This window comes from Chelonoidis abingdonii, chromosome 20 (assembly GCF_003597395.2).
Source record: "Chelonoidis abingdonii isolate Lonesome George chromosome 20, CheloAbing_2.0, whole genome shotgun sequence".
In the NCBI taxonomy this organism is placed as follows: domain Eukaryota; kingdom Metazoa; phylum Chordata; order Testudines; family Testudinidae; genus Chelonoidis; species Chelonoidis abingdonii.
In genome coordinates, this window is record NC_133788.1 from 14909491 (window position 1) to 14927100 (window position 17610).

Here is a 17610-nt window from a genome sequence, read left to right on the forward strand (position 1 = left end):
ACGCAAGGTATTTGCCAGGAGTTACGATGCTGCTAACTGGCTATTGCTTCATCACTTGTGGCAGGAATCTGCCATTCTCACCTACGGAGGATCTCTTCCAGGCGCATGCTATGCTCCTCCCAAATGTTCACGCACAACTTCATTGGGAGGAGGAGGATAGAAGTTACGTGGCCTATAATAGAGTAGATATTTCTCTCTCCCTTGCAGCAGTTTGTGAGTGCAGATCCATTTTATATGTCAATGAACTGCAGGGCTTTTGAGAGCACAGTAAAATTAAAGATGGCTAAAAGTAAGACCCAATTTGGTACCAGTATACAAGACAGGGTCTCAGCTGTATGCCACAATAGACAGACAAGTTAGGAAAAAGAATGCCTACTCCAATTGCCATTTTTGCACGGGCCCTGAAGATTTGTGGCATTTCTTTTAATCCTTGAATAGATTGGCATTATTGCCTTAGGAATAGTACACAATGGCCTTGCTTCGTGAGATGTACAGCTGACATTGCTTGCATCTTAGCACCAAACTAGGCACAAAGTAATATATTCATTTGTTCTCTAGTTAATAAAAAAAAAAAGTTAATGTTCACAAAAATCCTTAATAAAAATCAATTTTGGAAACCTCACTCTCTATATACACATATAAAGTAGTACATTAGCATATACCTCTCTACTGAGGTATTAAAATAGAAAGTTAAATGAAATTAATATTAGACACATTGTGCTTATGGCACATAGTAGGAATTTTTAAAATCAACATTTTAATTGAAATGTTCTCATTTTAGTATTTCAAGTTCCCAATCTAACAAGCCTTATATCCATATATCTATTTTAGTTTTTGTTCGCATTCTAGTAATTAAATTAAGAGGAGTGAGAACAGTTCTCTCTACCTTGATTTTTGACTGTGCACAAAATTACGTAAAGCACAGCGGAAGGATGCATGTCACTGAAAAGTGCTGGACAGTGAGGTAACAAAAGGGCAGAGTGACTGGATCAAAGAAAGTTCTATAAATTCACATAAGCAAAAACTTTGAACAATTCAGAAACATGGTACCCAACAGGGCAGATAACTAAAGGTGTCATGGCAGTATTTGTGGGTATTTTTTTTTGTTTTTTGAGTGAGACAGAGAAAGGAACTTCTCTTAAATGATTACTCTTGAATCATGAAAAAAAACCCTCAAAAATGCATACGTTATTCCATCTATATTTTGTCTGAAAGAAATGTATTGAGGATAACTCTTGTAAAATGAAATCCCTATTCATTCTGTGTTCCTCCTCTGTCCCCATTTGTTCTCCCAAGGCAATGATATACTGCTGGGTCATGTTTAAAAAACCCAACATTTACCTTGTGGCTTGTTAGTTCTGTTGCGATTGGACTTCAAGTCTCTAGTGGCACAGAACATCATCTAACGTTTAGTAACCTTCCACACCAGTAGTTCCTTCTTTCAAGCATCAAAATTAATTTCCCTCATCTTGGCATGTCAAGACTCAGAGCGTGCCCCTTGTACCACTGCCAGATCCATGGAATGTCACCAGCAAAAGAGCTTAGGATGGCAGCTGCTTTTAAGGCCTCTGACATGGCAGTATCAATGTGAACAGAAAGTGACAGAATTAAGCGGGAGGACTATGAAACTACCCAGCTTCTGCAAACTACTTGTTGATGAAGGCAGACTCTTCTATGGAGAACAGTCATCACTGATCCACTCTTCTCCTCACATTGGTTGCGGTGTCTTTTTTGGTTTTTTTTTTTTTTAATACAAATCCTGCTAAAACACTGTCTTTCCCACACTCTATTCTCCGATAAGGATTGTGAACTCAGGAGAAAATACCAATAGGGACAGAAATTAATAACCCAACTATTTTATGGCATTCTCTCTATCAAAACTGTAAGAAAATAAAGTTATCTGGTAGAGAAACTGCAACTCCACTGCCTACCACAGGCAAACACCTAATGGGTAAGGGTGGCTGGTTCACTACATACAGTGGAGATTCCTGATTCCAGCTATGTACTGATCAGGATAGAACAGGGAGATACAAACCTAAGCATGAAGAGTGCACGATACTCACCTTTCACCTGACGAACAGAACTGAGGTTCTTTTCAAAAGTGTCATCAAATTTGGGATTAGTGATGGGTTCAAAGTCACTGGTATAAACTCTTCCAGTAGAGGTGGAAAAACAACATTTACACATACAAGTGTGATATCGCAATCGCCCTTCATCAAGATACGGATGAGCTAAGGCATCCTTAGCGGATATTCTTTTGGACTGAAATATTTAATTAAAAACAGTTAGTGTGTTTGTAATAAAAAGGAAATATTTTCAGTGCCTTGTTTTATATACAGAATGTTTTCCCCACAGATTCACCTCTGACGTTTTCTAAATCCCACATTAAACATACTTGACAGTTACACCACTAGGGGGAGTATCTTACTAAAAAACAAGCAGAATTTTTTATATCTATACAGTGCATTTGTGTCTCTGTACATATACATACATATACATATGTACATCTACATATATGTTAACCTTTCTATACAGCATCCAGTATCAGAAAGTTATGCTATAAAAACGTTTCCGAAATACATTTCACAATAATTACTATAATAAATTTAAATGTAAAAAGTAAATGCTACAATAACCAAAATATTCCCTAATACTTTTAACAGTAGCAAAGAATCCTTTGTGCTAGTACAGGCATCTATTCAGAAAATCATTTCAACACATGCTTACGTTTAAGCCCTTATTGAGCAAAGCATTTAAGCACATGCGAAAAGTTAAGTACATGCTTACAACCCATTAAAGTCAATCGACTTAAGCATGCGCATCCTAGGCCATTAGGAGCACTCATACATTAAGTTTCACAGAACCCTTGTTGAAGTACAGTAAAGTAGCTAGGTTGACGCAGAGGTTAGAGCAGTGGACTTTGATTATACAATCTACATTTTATTTCCAACTTGTTGAAACCGGCTCTTATGTGATCTTTCCATGTCTCTGATTCCCCACATCTGTAAAATAATGAATAATTCCCATGTCCGTAAAATGCTTTGAGATATCTTTTGATGGAAGCTGCTATTGCAAATGCAAAGCATAATTAAATTCTCACCTCACAGATGAGTAAATAACAGCAGAAAGGTTAAGTGACTTGCCCAAAATTACTGAGCAGTCAGTGGCAAAGTTAGAAACAGAACTCAAGCATCCTGGCTTAGCTACTAGATTACACTCTTTCCCCTCTTGAAATATCAGAGTATACAGCACCTGTTCTTAAGACTGTCGGCTTGATTTTCAAAGTAGCTGAGCTCCCGCAGCTTCCATTGACTTCAATGTGATGTTTGGGTGTCAGTGCTCTGAGAATCAGGCCATATGTAAATAAGTTACTATTCAACATTTGATTTGTTTGTTTTAAATGTCCCTGTTTGTTTGCCAAAAGCTTTTACAGTATTTTCAGTCAAAAGCAAAAAGATACCACCTGAACACTCTGATGATCAGCTGCTGGCTTCCTGCTACTCAGCACAGTCATCACTGGCTTGTCTTATCTTATTCAATTGCAATTTTAAGGATTTGCCTCTCAAGGTGCAAGTGCAGAAATGACTACAAATTTAGACATCAAATTTTTAAATGACAAAGTTGCAGAGTAAGCCCAAGAGCTGAAGCCCACAGCAGCAAGGGTTTGATTCCAATTAGAAAGACAGGTGCATGCTGAAAAATCCTCTATGTGATGGTATGTATAATACAGAAGGAAATGTTCATGCTACACGACTATGCATGCCCACGCATCACAGATTAGAATTGAATCAAAGTACCTAACACTCTGCTACCTACACCTAACCAAACTAGGGAGAAAAATGGAATGATTCACAAACACCCTCATATGCCACATTTCCAAGCCTTCTTTCTTTTACAGGGAGCCTATTTGTAGGCGAACTCCAGATTGTTTAGTGTACTCCATGCCCACAGGACCACTTATAAGGACTTTGCAGAAGAGAAGGGACAAAAATGGTGGTATAGAAGAAACGTAAAGAAAAAAAACAATCCTTTATTCACAATGTTCATCTATGCAAAATATAACAAGATGCGTCATTTAAATAGTGTTGTATACATAAAAAAAACAACCACCACCAACACTTACTGGATCAAAGACCAACATCCTGCAAAGGAGATGAACTGCTTCATGTGTAGCTTGGCTGGAAAGTGTATATAGGACAGGAAGGGATGGCTGTAAGAGGGAGGAAAAAATATTCATTCAGGTCATGTCATATCAATCCTGTATAATATAACAGTGTAAAAAAAGTGCTTATTACATCAATTACAAAGATACACATTTTGCTGAAAGGGAAATACACCTTTTCTGCCACCTACAATGGGGAACAAATATTTGATAATAGGCTCTTCAGTCTAGCAGACAAAGGTATATAACAAGATCCAGTGGCTGGAAGTTGAAGCTGGACAAATTCAATCTGAAAATAAGGAGCAAATTTTTAACAGTGAGGGTAACTAATCTTTGGAACACGTGAGCAAGAATCATGGTAGATTCTCCATCACTGGCAATTTTAAAATCAAGATTGGCTGTGTCTAGTTCAAAAGGAATTATTTGGGGGAAATTCTACCACATGTGCTATACAGATCAGACTAGGTAATGACAATGGTCCCTTCTGGCCTTGGAATCGATGGACCTCAAACATGAAGATCATTGCTATGGCTCAATTCAGCAAATCTGAATGTAAGGTAATCAATGATTTTTCCTTAATAAAGAATTCAGACTGAGTTGCAATTTTATTTCAATTTTCCCCACAAGTGGTGGCCATTCAAAAGTCAACTTTTTATCACCAGCTACCACACACAATAAGCAGTATTGTCCTATAGGTCATATTCTAGTTATCTGGAGTACCTAAGATACCACTGTGTAGCACCTATGAGTACATGTAGATTTTTGGTGGACCACCACAGCACCTGTTGCAGAAAGATTTGGCATTGTTCCTAATGGCCTATTGCAGCATCACTACTGCTACAGAACACCGTGATGCTCTATTTTTTTAAAAATGGGTCGTTTGACAATATAGCATACTCCAGATGATCCAAATAGCACGGAGATGCGTGGATTTTATTTGGATAATCAGAGGTTTGGAAAATCGAGAGGGCTGGAGCCATTCAGCGGCAGGGTGAACTTCCTTGCAGCCAGGGGCATGTCCTCCTCTGTCCCACTCACTCACTCCCAAAACAGAGTGCTCCCTGTGCTGAGGTAGGACAGGTGACACCTGATTCCTTTAGATGCAAGGTTCAGGGCAGAGAAGAGATCTCCAGCCAGGACTTTGCTCTGCCAGGACCACACCTGCATTTGCAGGGATTGGATGTCACAGGTCCTGTGGCAGCAAAGGGAGCCTTCTGCAGTTCCACTGACACAGCCTTGCTTAGTCACTCCTGAGATACCCGGAGGATAAGAAAGAGATTCCGATAATACAGTGTTTGGATAAACAGGAGAATACTGTGGAGTGTGTACACACATACACAGTCCAGGGGGCAGAGGTTTGGATTTATGGTTCACTCTGCACCAGAATATTACATTCATGACAACTTTTTACTCCCATTAGCCACATATTTTCAGTTATTTCAGACGGTCAGTATCTACACAAAACACTGACTTTAAAACCTTGAAAGGTAGATGTCTTTGTAAGATCAGAAACAGCTTAATGCAACCAGTCTCATTTGACTGTATCAAAAACGTTTACCCTCTACTGCAGTAAAATTACTTAATCCATTTATCTGGAAATTAAGAAACAAATGTTTTATGTTGCAATATTTAAGACAACAAACTTCTCAGGAGATGAATATTCACTTTATTCTGCATGACAATCATGCCTTGCTGCCTTAGAGATTCTCCCTGACCCTGCTGGAAAGAAGGCAGAGGGGACCCCCAAACAGAAAAAAGGACTAAACTGGCTAAAACTATCTACAACTATTTTGAACAACTAGAGATATACAGAAGGAAGAGCTTCAAGGACGCTGGAGTGTTCTGTCGCAGATTATGCACCAGTCAGAAAGAACTGAAGAGGCAGGCAGTCCACTCCACCCCTTATACCCTCACTTTAGAGCACGAGGAAAGAAACTGCATAGCATGGACCAACAGGTACTCAAAGAACCAATTTTAGCTATTTACGAAAATTTCCTTTCAAATGGCACAACAGTTTTGATGCATTTCTCCCCCACCCCTCCTTTCTCCATAGGTGGCATTTGTCTGCTAATATATCTAAGGCCAGATACGTTCTACAGGACAAGATAATACACTGCATCCGTTTGTGATAACCTTGTCCTCTGAGAAGTGTACGTGAGCTACATACTTTTAGGTCTGCATTTACTAAAGACAGTAACTTGCATGTCAAGTATGAGGAAACAAGAGTTTCTGATAGACGTTACATAAATGTATATATTTAAAATATTCACATCACAAACTCCCATTCATTTTTTTAAGTATGTCCCCAGCCTTTTATCCTCTTACCCAGTGGTTTGACACAAAGTTCAAAGGTTTGAGGATATGGCATTTTAAATCTTCTCTTAGTTAGATATTAACCATCTGAAAGAGACCAAAAACGTTTTGCTGTTTATTAGCTGTTAAGGCTGACATTGTTCACCATTTTTTATTTTATATGGATTTTGTAATGTACAATATCACTGAAGTTAAATGACTATACTGACAGAAAACACAAAAACCCATTTGAATTGTATTCCGACCATTGCTTCTTAATTCTACCCTATTCTGGACATATTTTTGTGAGGCTATCTAGGTCCTATGTGCATTTGCTTGACTATTCAACAGGGCCATAGCTTGTTTATTCTTCAAGGCAATCTACCAAACAACATAGTACAAAACACTTAATTTTAAAGCAATAGCATCTGTACAACATTGGTGATCTATCAGCTGGTTGTCCACTGTATTATGTAGTGCACACAAAACAACAGGTTTGAAGAATGTAAAGGCTGAAAAGTCAAGGATTCAAAAGTTAGGGAATGACAGAGTTCAGGCTGCCTATGCAACACAAATCCAGCCCCCTTGTACATATGCGTTATAATACAGTCTTCAATGACATGATCGCTGAGGCTAAGATTGTGTCATGGAGGCCGTGGAAGTCACGGAATCATATGACATCAAGGGCCCCGCACATGACCAGCCCAAGCTCTGCAGGTGGCAGGGGACCCTCCCACAGCTGCCCAGGAGCTGCGAGTGGGGGACCCCCTGCAACTGACTGGCCACTGCCATTGATGGCAACCCCTGAGCTGCTCAGCCACCACTGCTGGCAAGGGTCCCTCATGCAGCGGCTCAGCCACCGCAAGCAGCTGCCTGCCCCTCCCCTCCCCAGCCCTCAGCCACCACTAGTTGCAGCAGAGGGACTCCAGAGCTGCTCAGTGGGCTGGGGGGGACGGACCCCAGAGCACCCCAGCCACCACTGCTGGCAGGGCCCCTCCTGCAGCTGTTCAACCACCACAAGCAGCTGCCCCCCACCCCCCTGGTAGCTCCCAGCCACTGGCAGCGGCTGAGGGACCCTGGAGCTGCTCGGTGGTAGCAGGCAGAGGGAGCCCCCCTGTAGCTCCCAGCTTACTGCAGCAGAGAGACCTCAGAACTGCTCAGTGCTGGCAGGAGGTCCCCCACAGCTCCCAGCCCTGCAGAGCAGTACGGGGACCCTCCCCAAATCTAGCCCCACAGGGTGGCAGAGGGACCCCTCACAGCCACTAGGCCATGGGGTCCCTGCAGCTTCCAGTATTCATTAATCTGAGAATTTGAGATGTCTACAGTCTGACTTTTACGAGTAGTTAGCATTATAAGAACTTGATATATTTAAGCACAGCTCCCACTGGCTTCAGCTGCATCTGAGAGTGCTCAGCATTTCTGCAAATCAAACGGCAGGGTCTCAAGTTGGTGGAAAATGAGGAACACAGAATTAGTGACCACCTGTGAAAAAAGTTTGGTTTAAGTGACTTGCATTAGCATCACAAAGCAACTCTGCACCGAAAGCAAGGATAGAATTAAATTCTTGGGGGTAGTGTTCAACTGCCTAAACTGAGACCCTCCTGCAATCCCTGCCTCATTTACCACACCCCTTCCATTTCTGCTGGGGCCCTTCTGACTACAGCCTCCTTCACTACACACCCTGGTTCATCCCCAGAGCGGGTTCATCCTGTGCACTGAATGCAGCAGGGGCCCTAACAATTAAGTCTGGTTGTTCTAAGTTACCTTGCTGACGTGGTCTGCGTTTGTTTAATGATGTTCTATTTCAGTAAGTTTGTTTCTTTCAAATTATAAATATTAATGCTGTCAAACTTGTTTTGTGACTTTTTACTCATCATAATACTCTATGTATTATTAGTGTCTCTTAGTTATTTGTTGTTTTTCCAAAAGCTCCCAAATCTTATGTGGCACTCAAGCATTTCAGACAGGGAGGACATCTTTTTGTTTGTACCCTAACAACCAGCACACTTTGAAGCTCTGTAAAAATAAATACTAACAGTTCTTTTATGGTTAAATCATTTAGGTACCATGGTGTTCTGTACCAGGATAGAAGGCAAAAAGATCATGTCCCAAGACTATCAAAAAATTCCCTCCTATAGAATATACAAGAAGTTCTATGGACTGAATCCATTAATATAATTTACTTTTTTAGCTCTGCTGCAGTCTATAAACTGTTTGAGCTTCTCTCTCTAGTATAACACTGGAGCTTCCCAAAGGAACTACAGCTTTCATTTACTGTTTAATGCTCCTTTGTAGAAATTCTTGATGTCATTAATCTCAATACCAGTGGCAACCAAACCTATACGGTACATTTGTCTACAGACTTTGAGAGTATTTTTCTAAAGCCTTCTTGATTCATTTATTTTATGAACATTTGTGCAAGTTCAAACCTGCTCCTACAGCTGAAGTTTAGTAAACTGCATCATTTCCTACACTGTTCTAATCTCCGTGTTTTTCTGTTTACCCTTCTAAATCCACATCTGGCCCAACACAATCAAATCTCCAGGCATATAGTGGTTTTACAGTAGTTAGAAATACACAGGCCAAGAATCATAGTTTAAGGAACTCTGAATTACATTTTTTCTGCAAGCTCCACCTTGTGCTGTAGTGAGGTACCTGCGCCAGGAGTGCATGTCAAAGGTAGTTACAATAACTCAGCAGCTGATTTGCACTCCTAAAGAAGACACTCAAATACTAGTGGTGCTAGAAAGTGGTACTCATTCCAGTTATTAAATGGAGGGAACTGTCAGGCTCGTAATTTCTTTAAACTGTAGGAAGAGAGAGCTCTGCAGCCACTCCCACATGCTTCCTCATCTTGTACAAAGAAATGGGGAGGCCGGGAATCTAAAGTTAGAGCAAACTGTATTTTAAAAACTAGCTAATTCAACTATGATCCTTCTAAGAAAGGCTTAAATATTTTTATTTAAAAAAACAAACAAACAGGAAAAGGAATTTAAAATGTTTCAAGAATCCAAAGGCTCTAACCCTGTGAGTATTTGAAATAGGCAATATTAGACAGAATTCTTCAGAAGAATATAAAACCCCCAAACATGGTTCTACAGATTATACCATGGCAGTGATAAAATACAAGATAGTTTGCCAACTCCAGACTCTTAGGTCAATCCACCGGATATCTTCAAGTCACATAGCTTCAGGACATTTTTCTTCCTCAATTTGCATTCAGAAAGCTTTACAACAAACAACGAAAGATCTTCCGACTCCCAGTTCAGATGCAGCCTTATCTGTATCCTGTCTCACATTGCCATCATCCAGATTTTTTTAAATTCAGTTTCCTCTGTATATTTAGTAGTTTAACACAACAGAAGCCAGTTTCGCCTTCCATCAAACAAATTAGCTCATAGCTGTGTAATTCACTTCTCTGTCTGTTTTCATATTAGCAGTTTTTTTTGTTTGTTTGTTTTTAAACTTTAATCCTACTGGGTTCTGGTACTTCTCTTATGTTCATTTACTGGACAGCAAGTAACCTTCCCTACATCAGGGATCTGAAGGAAAGTAAAAATCTCCTTAGTGATAAGTGCTTTAAGCAAAGTGATTACACTGATCAAAGTACACGGTCAACATTTTCTTCAGTCTCTGCATTATACCTAGTCTCTGCCACACTGATATCTAGATACCAATTTAGCAAGATTGACTTAAACATCCTGATGGGTGCCATTTGAGAACAACTTTTTACCCTCAGACATTCCCTGCCCTATAAGCCTCCCTTAACTTTTAAACATAGTTTCTAGTAACACCAACAAGATTTAACTGCAATTACTTATGTTTTCAAATATTTAGTAGTTCCCTCCCCACAGATAGATAGCTTATCTCCTCTTCTCTTTTCTAAAATCTTGGCAGAAATACTGCCCTAATATTTTTAAAAACAAAGTATTATGATTCTGTATAATGTCAATTCTAAATGGTTAGCCACTCACTAGATACACTGAAATGGGCTGCCAACTAACTATTTTCTCTCTCTCTCTCTCTTTAATTACATAGCCATATCAGTCTCTCATATCAAGTACTAAACTTCTGTATCTTAAAACACATTATTCCTATCACCTGATCTATGCATGGGATATAGATTTTTGGACCACACTCATTTCCTTTTTCTTAATGCACATTAAATTTGATTCACAGAAGGTCAGTTTCAATTCTCTTATGCCAGTCTTCCTGAAAAGGTATCTATAATTCAGTTAAGAAAGTGTTCCCTCTCTGGTTGAAAGTGGAGGAAAACTTGTACTTGGAATCAGTTATTCAAGACCCACTTTTTCTCCCCTCACCAGTAGAAATTAATGAAATTCTCGTGAAATGGGTAAAAAGTAACTCCTCTAACGTGTAGCGAATTTTAAATTAGGAAGATGAAGGCACAGAGAAAAGCAGCTTCTATTTTTATCTGTGAAAATTAATTTAGAACTGACCCCTTTATGCAAATCTAAAAAGCTGTATTTTCTCTGGAAAACTGCATAGACTAAAATTCCTGCTTTGAAGTTCGTTACTCTCAAAGCTTCATACACTATCATTTTCCTCCTTTTTAAATAGTACCTGTACATCTGTTGAATATAACCAAGCAATTGAAAGCCAGCTACTGTATTTATGGGATAATATTAACGGAAAGAGTTAGACTCCAGAGTAGGTGTGAATGAGTTAGAAGGATTTACAGGATTGTAGCAGAACTGCACCAATGGTTAATCGATATACTAATGCAATTCTAATGCTTTGCATGAATCTGTCACAGGTTGCTTTTTCCTCTTTAGCAAACACAAATAATGTATGAACACAGGTCAGATTTTGTGACACTATCTTTTTATATATGGAAATGTTGTTAGTGTCATATTAAATGCACAAGTGAATTGTTCTAAACCTACCCATCAGGGTCACCAGACATAGATTTCAGTACTTCTCAGATATAAAAATAATTTGTTCAAATGGAGCCTATGCTACAATTGAGTTTTGTATAACCGTAGCCTCTCAGGGACCTAGTCATAGACAGACCCTTATTGTGCTAGGTGCTGTACAAACAGTGGTGATGTTGTTACCATTCCATAGTATTTGGTGTTCTCAGTTCATTTGCAAGTGTCCATTACACAAAAAACAATATCACCAGTGGCATCAAGCATAACTAGTTTGACCCACTCATTTAGGAAAGAAAATAAACTAAAACGACACTCCTTCATTCCAGAAAAGACTGTGTAACACACAAGTGAAGAGTGTGCTCTCTCTCCCCACACCCTACTCTCTTCCCGACTCCAGGCAGATTGTAGCAGCAATTTGTCTTTTTCCTTCTTCCCCTCTCAGCCCCACCAAGAGAGTCTGGCTGTCTTCCACATCTGGTGCCTCAACAAATCACGTAGTGATATGTAATGAGCACAATGGTCAGAGACCAGGAAGAGTCCTAAATAGAGGTGCCGTGGCAGGAAGAATTTGGTAGGAACTGAACTTCTTTGGTGTTGGTCACCAGGGGGTCAAAATCCAAGTCCCTTCTGTAAAGAAAGAGGTTGTCGCCATCATTGAAACCCTTTTCTTGCTAAAAGAAAGCTCAAAGATCAACTATGAACTGGGCATAGAGAATGAACTCCTAGACCCTTACTTCTAGAAGTAAGAGGGTCAAAGCTAATGCACATTACTGACAGTGAGCATTGTGAGCAGGCTTATACTGCCACTGACTAAGTTCTGTGTATGAAGAGAGGACTTCTGTTCCAGTGCTGTTGGTCAATCACCTTTGGTTAGCAGTAAATTCACTTTTAACATTGTTAAGAAGAACTGACTATAAATGTGTGACTTTCTTCCGTAGTGAAGGAATTATATAAATTCATATTTAATCCAGAAGATGGCCCCTGGATGTCTATTACATAAAGCAGTTAAGTCTTTCCCCATTTATCAGGTATGCTGATTAAAAGCAACGTGTGTTACAAAGTAATTGCTTATTTCCAACAGAATTTTTTAGTTTTGCTATCCTGTAAGACTAATTAAGAAACTGGTACAATTTAACCATTTTAAATTAGCGTAATCACCTTTTCCTAAAACTAAATTTTACAAATTTAAGCTTAAATCCAAAACGTACTTAAAGTTCAAAATATAGCTAGAAGAATCATCTTTTCAGAACCTTATCAGATACAATATAATCCCTCCGATTTTCACACAGCAAAAGTTCACACCAGCATCATAGGAATGAGTTTTGAGAACCTGTGTAGTTTTTCATGGAAACTAGATGGCATTCTTCCTGACTGACACTTAATTGCCTTTTTCCCCTCAAAGGACTTCTTTGGGGGGAGTATATGGGGGGGACATAGGAAGCAGAAAAATCAGAGATTTCAAAAAGCTGCATCCAGTACCATTAAAGATATTCAAACATATTTTGAGGACTAAAACTCATCTGGTTCTAGAGTGTCTAGACAGGTTTAGAAAAAAACAGTTCCAAATTCCTTCACAAGTTTGGTGATATCTTGTGTTTTGAACACTTGTTTATACAGCATTTTTTTTAAAACTGAATTCCTGAAAGGATTCACACGGGTTGTTTTGGGACAATTCTTTGCGGCTACCAAGTGAGCCTCACTCAAATATTTAAGTAGAACTATTTAAAATTTATACTGCCTGCTAATTTATGCAGAGGTATTATTTCCATAACATATTGGTGTTAAGTGTACTTAAGGTGTTTATTTTCAATATAGTGTCAGGGATCTTCATGGCCTCTTTTACAATATGAGTTAATACAACAGGTGCGAGTAGACTACTTTACAAAACCCATCTGTGGCTATGTGCAACCACGTATTTAAGAAACTGGTGAAAATTAGGGCAAAACTAACTCAATTTGATTTAAGCCCCCTGAAATGGAAGGTGCTACAGAAGTGCACAAGTATTTTTAGTATACATGGAATTTGCTGATACAAAATAATATAAGGGCAGCTCCTAAAGCATTCAAACCAGAATATCAGAAAAGCTATCATTTACACTATACAGACAGCAGGTGGTGATGTGTCTATTTAGGTATTTATACTGCACACATTCGTGTCAGAGCATAGGGTCTGACGGCTATCAGGTCCCCCATATCCACATCTTAGTTACCAGCATTAGTGTATCTACTCTGCATCAATGTCACAAGGACAAAAGCTAGCACAGTACATTACACATACCTATAACATTTAACTTACTACATCACATTGAACATGCAGGCAACACATCAATAAATCTCCCTATTCTGTTGCTATTATGCAGTTCTTCTGATGTAAAATCAGACAGGTAGATTCTGCTGAAGTACAGAAACTTTTCTCTGAGAGTGGGGTGGCACTGCAATGCTTGGCATTTACTATTTTCAGTATTAGCTACCTTCAACTAGACAGAAGTTGTACTGGCTTGTTGTTAAACATGTAAATAGAAGTTCAATTCCTACAGAGGCTGTTAAATTTTATTTAGCCCCCATCACTCTGTGTCCAACATTATCCCCTGAAAAGAAAAGTTCATGGATACAGAACCTCCCCCACACCATAAAACTCATTCCAAGAACAGGTTTTGCTGTACCTAACTTTCTATGTACCACTGCTCTCAAATTATGTTTTATAGTTAAGTACATACCAATGAAGGATAGCAATGGTTACTATGAAAGTTTGGAGAAAATGACAAACACGTATTCATGAGGACTTCTTATCTTCCTCATTCCTTAGAACTTAGATATGGATTCATGGAATTCCTTAAACAAATTATGAGCCTGATACTACAAAGAATTAAGCACATCTGCTTAACTTTACTCATGTGCAAGCCATGCCAGGGGTTCAACAAGAACTGAAGAGCCCATAAACTCTCTCTTGTATTATTCATAACCCCCTCCTCCCCACACACCCATCCCCTCTTTTTTTTTTACCTCTAGAAATACTTATTTTTTTCTATCAGTTTTGAAATTGGTAATATTGGTTTTAAAGCATTTGAGGAATGTTCTTGATCTTTTAAAGTGTACAGTCCTGTGCATTTTAAAAATAATGGATACTGGACAGTGTCTGTAACAGTAGTTTATTTTCAGTATTTTGCTTACAGATACCTTCCTGAGATTCAATATATGTACAAATCCAGACAAAGCACTAGAAATGTTCTAGCATTAACATCACTTGATAATCTCAAAGTGCTGCACAAGAACTACTCAAGCCTCTTACCTCTCCTGTTACTACCCCATCATACAGATGGTATAAAGAGACAGATTAAGTGGCTTGTCCAAGACCAGTATCAGCACTGGGGTTAGAACTCAGGAGATATTCATCTACGTAACACAACACACTGCTGAAGCATCTTGGTGTCGTGGATTGTACATGATTTGCAAGCAAGAACTCCTGAGTTCTGATCCTAGTGCTCATATGAAGCCTGACTAGAGCTTGTACAGCACTTGGAAACTGAGACACAAGGAATATAAATGCTTAGGACTTAAAACAATTTTATTTTTAAAAGGTCTGCATTTAGAATGCTGGGTATAGGTTTGCTCATAACTTCTTGTGATCAGGTGCATCCATAAGCAAAACAGAGAAAATAAACACTCCTGTTTCAGACCTGCAAAATAGGCAGTCTAGTATTAATTTAAAAAAACAAAACAAAACAGTACTGTATATTTTAGAAGACTAATGGACATTCTCCTGAAGGGTTTGCAAACCAAAAAGGCTTATTTTAAAACTGATAGAGAAGACCCTGAGAGCATTTCTACAGTAAATATAAAAAATATCCCACAACAATGTAGAGGCAACTTGGATTGAACATGGTTAGGAGACAGGAACTCCTGAGTTACAATTATGTAGCAGTGTATCTACAAAACACTAATTTCTTTAGTATTATTGTTATTGTGACATGAACTAGACTCTTCACATTAATACAAAGAAAGAACAAAGACATACATGTATCAAATTTTTCAATGATATAAAGCATACATGTCAAGTTTTTTGTTCATTTTTACCATCTGTCAGACAACTGATGGCATGTTCTGTTTCCACAGAACCCGATATTACAGGAGGAAAAGACCTACTGATCTAACCTCCTATCAGTATAGAAGTGTCTCAGCAGCTTTCTGAACTACACTATTGATTTTAATCCATGCCTCTCCTTACATCCTCCTTTAAAGCAACTGTCATGATGTGGCCTGCCCTTCTAAAACTGTAAGATTTTTGCCCATGCCAGTCAGAGAAATATTTGTGAGGTTGCAGCTGCAAGTGCAATTTACAGATGAAAAACTGCTTTGTCTCAACAGTATTTTGACTAGCTGCAATTTTGATCAATGTTAATCCAAGAGCCATCTTGGGTAAATTCAGGATTGGCTAACAGGCAGAGGCAACATGTTAACAGATCATGTTAATGAATACAGATGAGTGAGGTGCTTACATAAATTATTTATAAAAGTACAGGTGACAAATAGGAACCACAGGGAAGAATGGCAGGTGGTGTTTTTAAACTTCTCGTAACTTCTTGCATAAAAGTTACGTTAATTATTTTTGGTTTTCCCCATGAACTTCTTAGACAGGTTTATCTTAATACAACAGGGAATTTCACAGAGATGAAGCTAATGCTTTTACTGTACAGGATGTGTACAAAATAATGGATCCATCTTTTACTGTATTGTACGGTGTCTGGCTTTTTTGTTGGCCTGTTAGTTACTAAGATGGAAAGTTTGAGGGGGGAAAATCCCACACAGAGGAAACACTGAATTTATAAACTCCGACTGAATGACAGTTTTGAAGAGGGCAAGAGCAGGCTCAGTAGACTGTGTGCACACACACCAATGAATTTTTTATTTTATATATTCATATATACAGTGTGTGTGTGTGTGTGTGTGTGTGTGAGGTGCATAAATGATCATATAGTACATTCATTGGCTATCTTCCCATGACTTTTTTAAGAATTTACGGGCTGGGGGCGATGTTTGCAATGTCGTTTTCCCCTAAATATGCATTACCTTGCACATGGGCGGGTGGGGCCTAAGAGTAAAAGAAATCTTTAAAGTTATGCTTTTACACAAGGCATGTTAAACAAAACAACTCAAACAAGGTGGGTATTAGGTGTTAGGGGTATGAATATTTTTTGATTCTTTTTTGTTCAACGGCCTATCACATTGGGTCCTGGTCCATGGGGATGTGCTCTTGACACTTATATATCTACAACTTTCCATACAGTTAATTTGCTTTCCCGTACCAAACCAGAGAACTTTTCTGGGTCCTGGGCAGGCCTTCTACTTTTCTTATTCTTGCCTTCCAACAATTCAGTTCATGATTAATTTACACCCATTTCTTTATGCAGCAGTTCTACAAGGAGATGAAATCGTCATTTAATCTACCTGCGATATTTACATTCGCAAGCTCTATTTTAAGGCTACACAAAATGATACCATAGCCTAAATATCTAGATGAATTTATTAGAGAAGACTAAAGCAGTTCTTTTTACAGACATTTTTCATGTTTTGATTCCTTTGCTCATAAAGTGGGCATCTAAACGCCTAAGCACGCTGTTCACACAGAATTTCTCAACTTGAGGGCACTTGGAATTTGCTTTATGATACTGTGCATAGGTTCTTTCGTAAGTTGTTTATCACTTGGAAAATATTTTCCATTCTATGATGATTTGTATGTGGCGTTTTTACTTACTTGTTGTCTGCTTTGAGGTGTACTGTTGACTTCAAACAAAGACTAGAATTCAGTTTGTTCGTATGCCATAACAGATTTTCAAAGTGGTATTTATCATTGACGAGTAAATCTAGTTTTTTTTTTTAAATTACATAAACATTTCATACCTACACTATAGTACTCCCATACGGTTTTGTGAATAGTTTGTTTGCCTTGCCATTAATCTTAGTTTTTGGTGTCTATTTATGATTGCAATTTATGTAGTTTTAAAAGTTTGTAAATTTGACTTTAGAATTATTTGACTGATCAGACATTACAATCCATTGTCCAGCTCGTGTGTGATTCAAGATAAGCATATCACTGAAATTAATCCTGTATGTACGTATTCTACACACTACAGTGGATGATCACAGATCTATTCTGGGAACACCGTCCTGGAAGGCAATGAGGACGAGCTTGTAAACGGCGGCCAAAGGCCATATCGGGGTCCTCATAAAGTATGCGTTGCACTTTCATGCAGTCTCTCTCACT

General features: G+C 38.7%; 1 protein-coding gene across 1 annotated transcript in view; it reads right to left on the reverse strand.

The window, feature by feature from the left end:
- The window catches only part of NLK (nemo like kinase), a 114374-nt gene that overhangs the window by 3479 nt on the left and 93285 nt on the right, over positions 1-17610 (reverse strand). The window contains exons 7-8 of the mRNA XM_075059542.1: positions 4124-4225; positions 2064-2262 (exon numbers count right to left, since the gene is read on the reverse strand). Coding sequence (XP_074915643.1) covers positions 2064-2262; positions 4124-4225 — 301 coding nt within the window. The remainder of the gene's footprint in view (positions 1-2063; positions 2263-4123; positions 4226-17610) is intronic.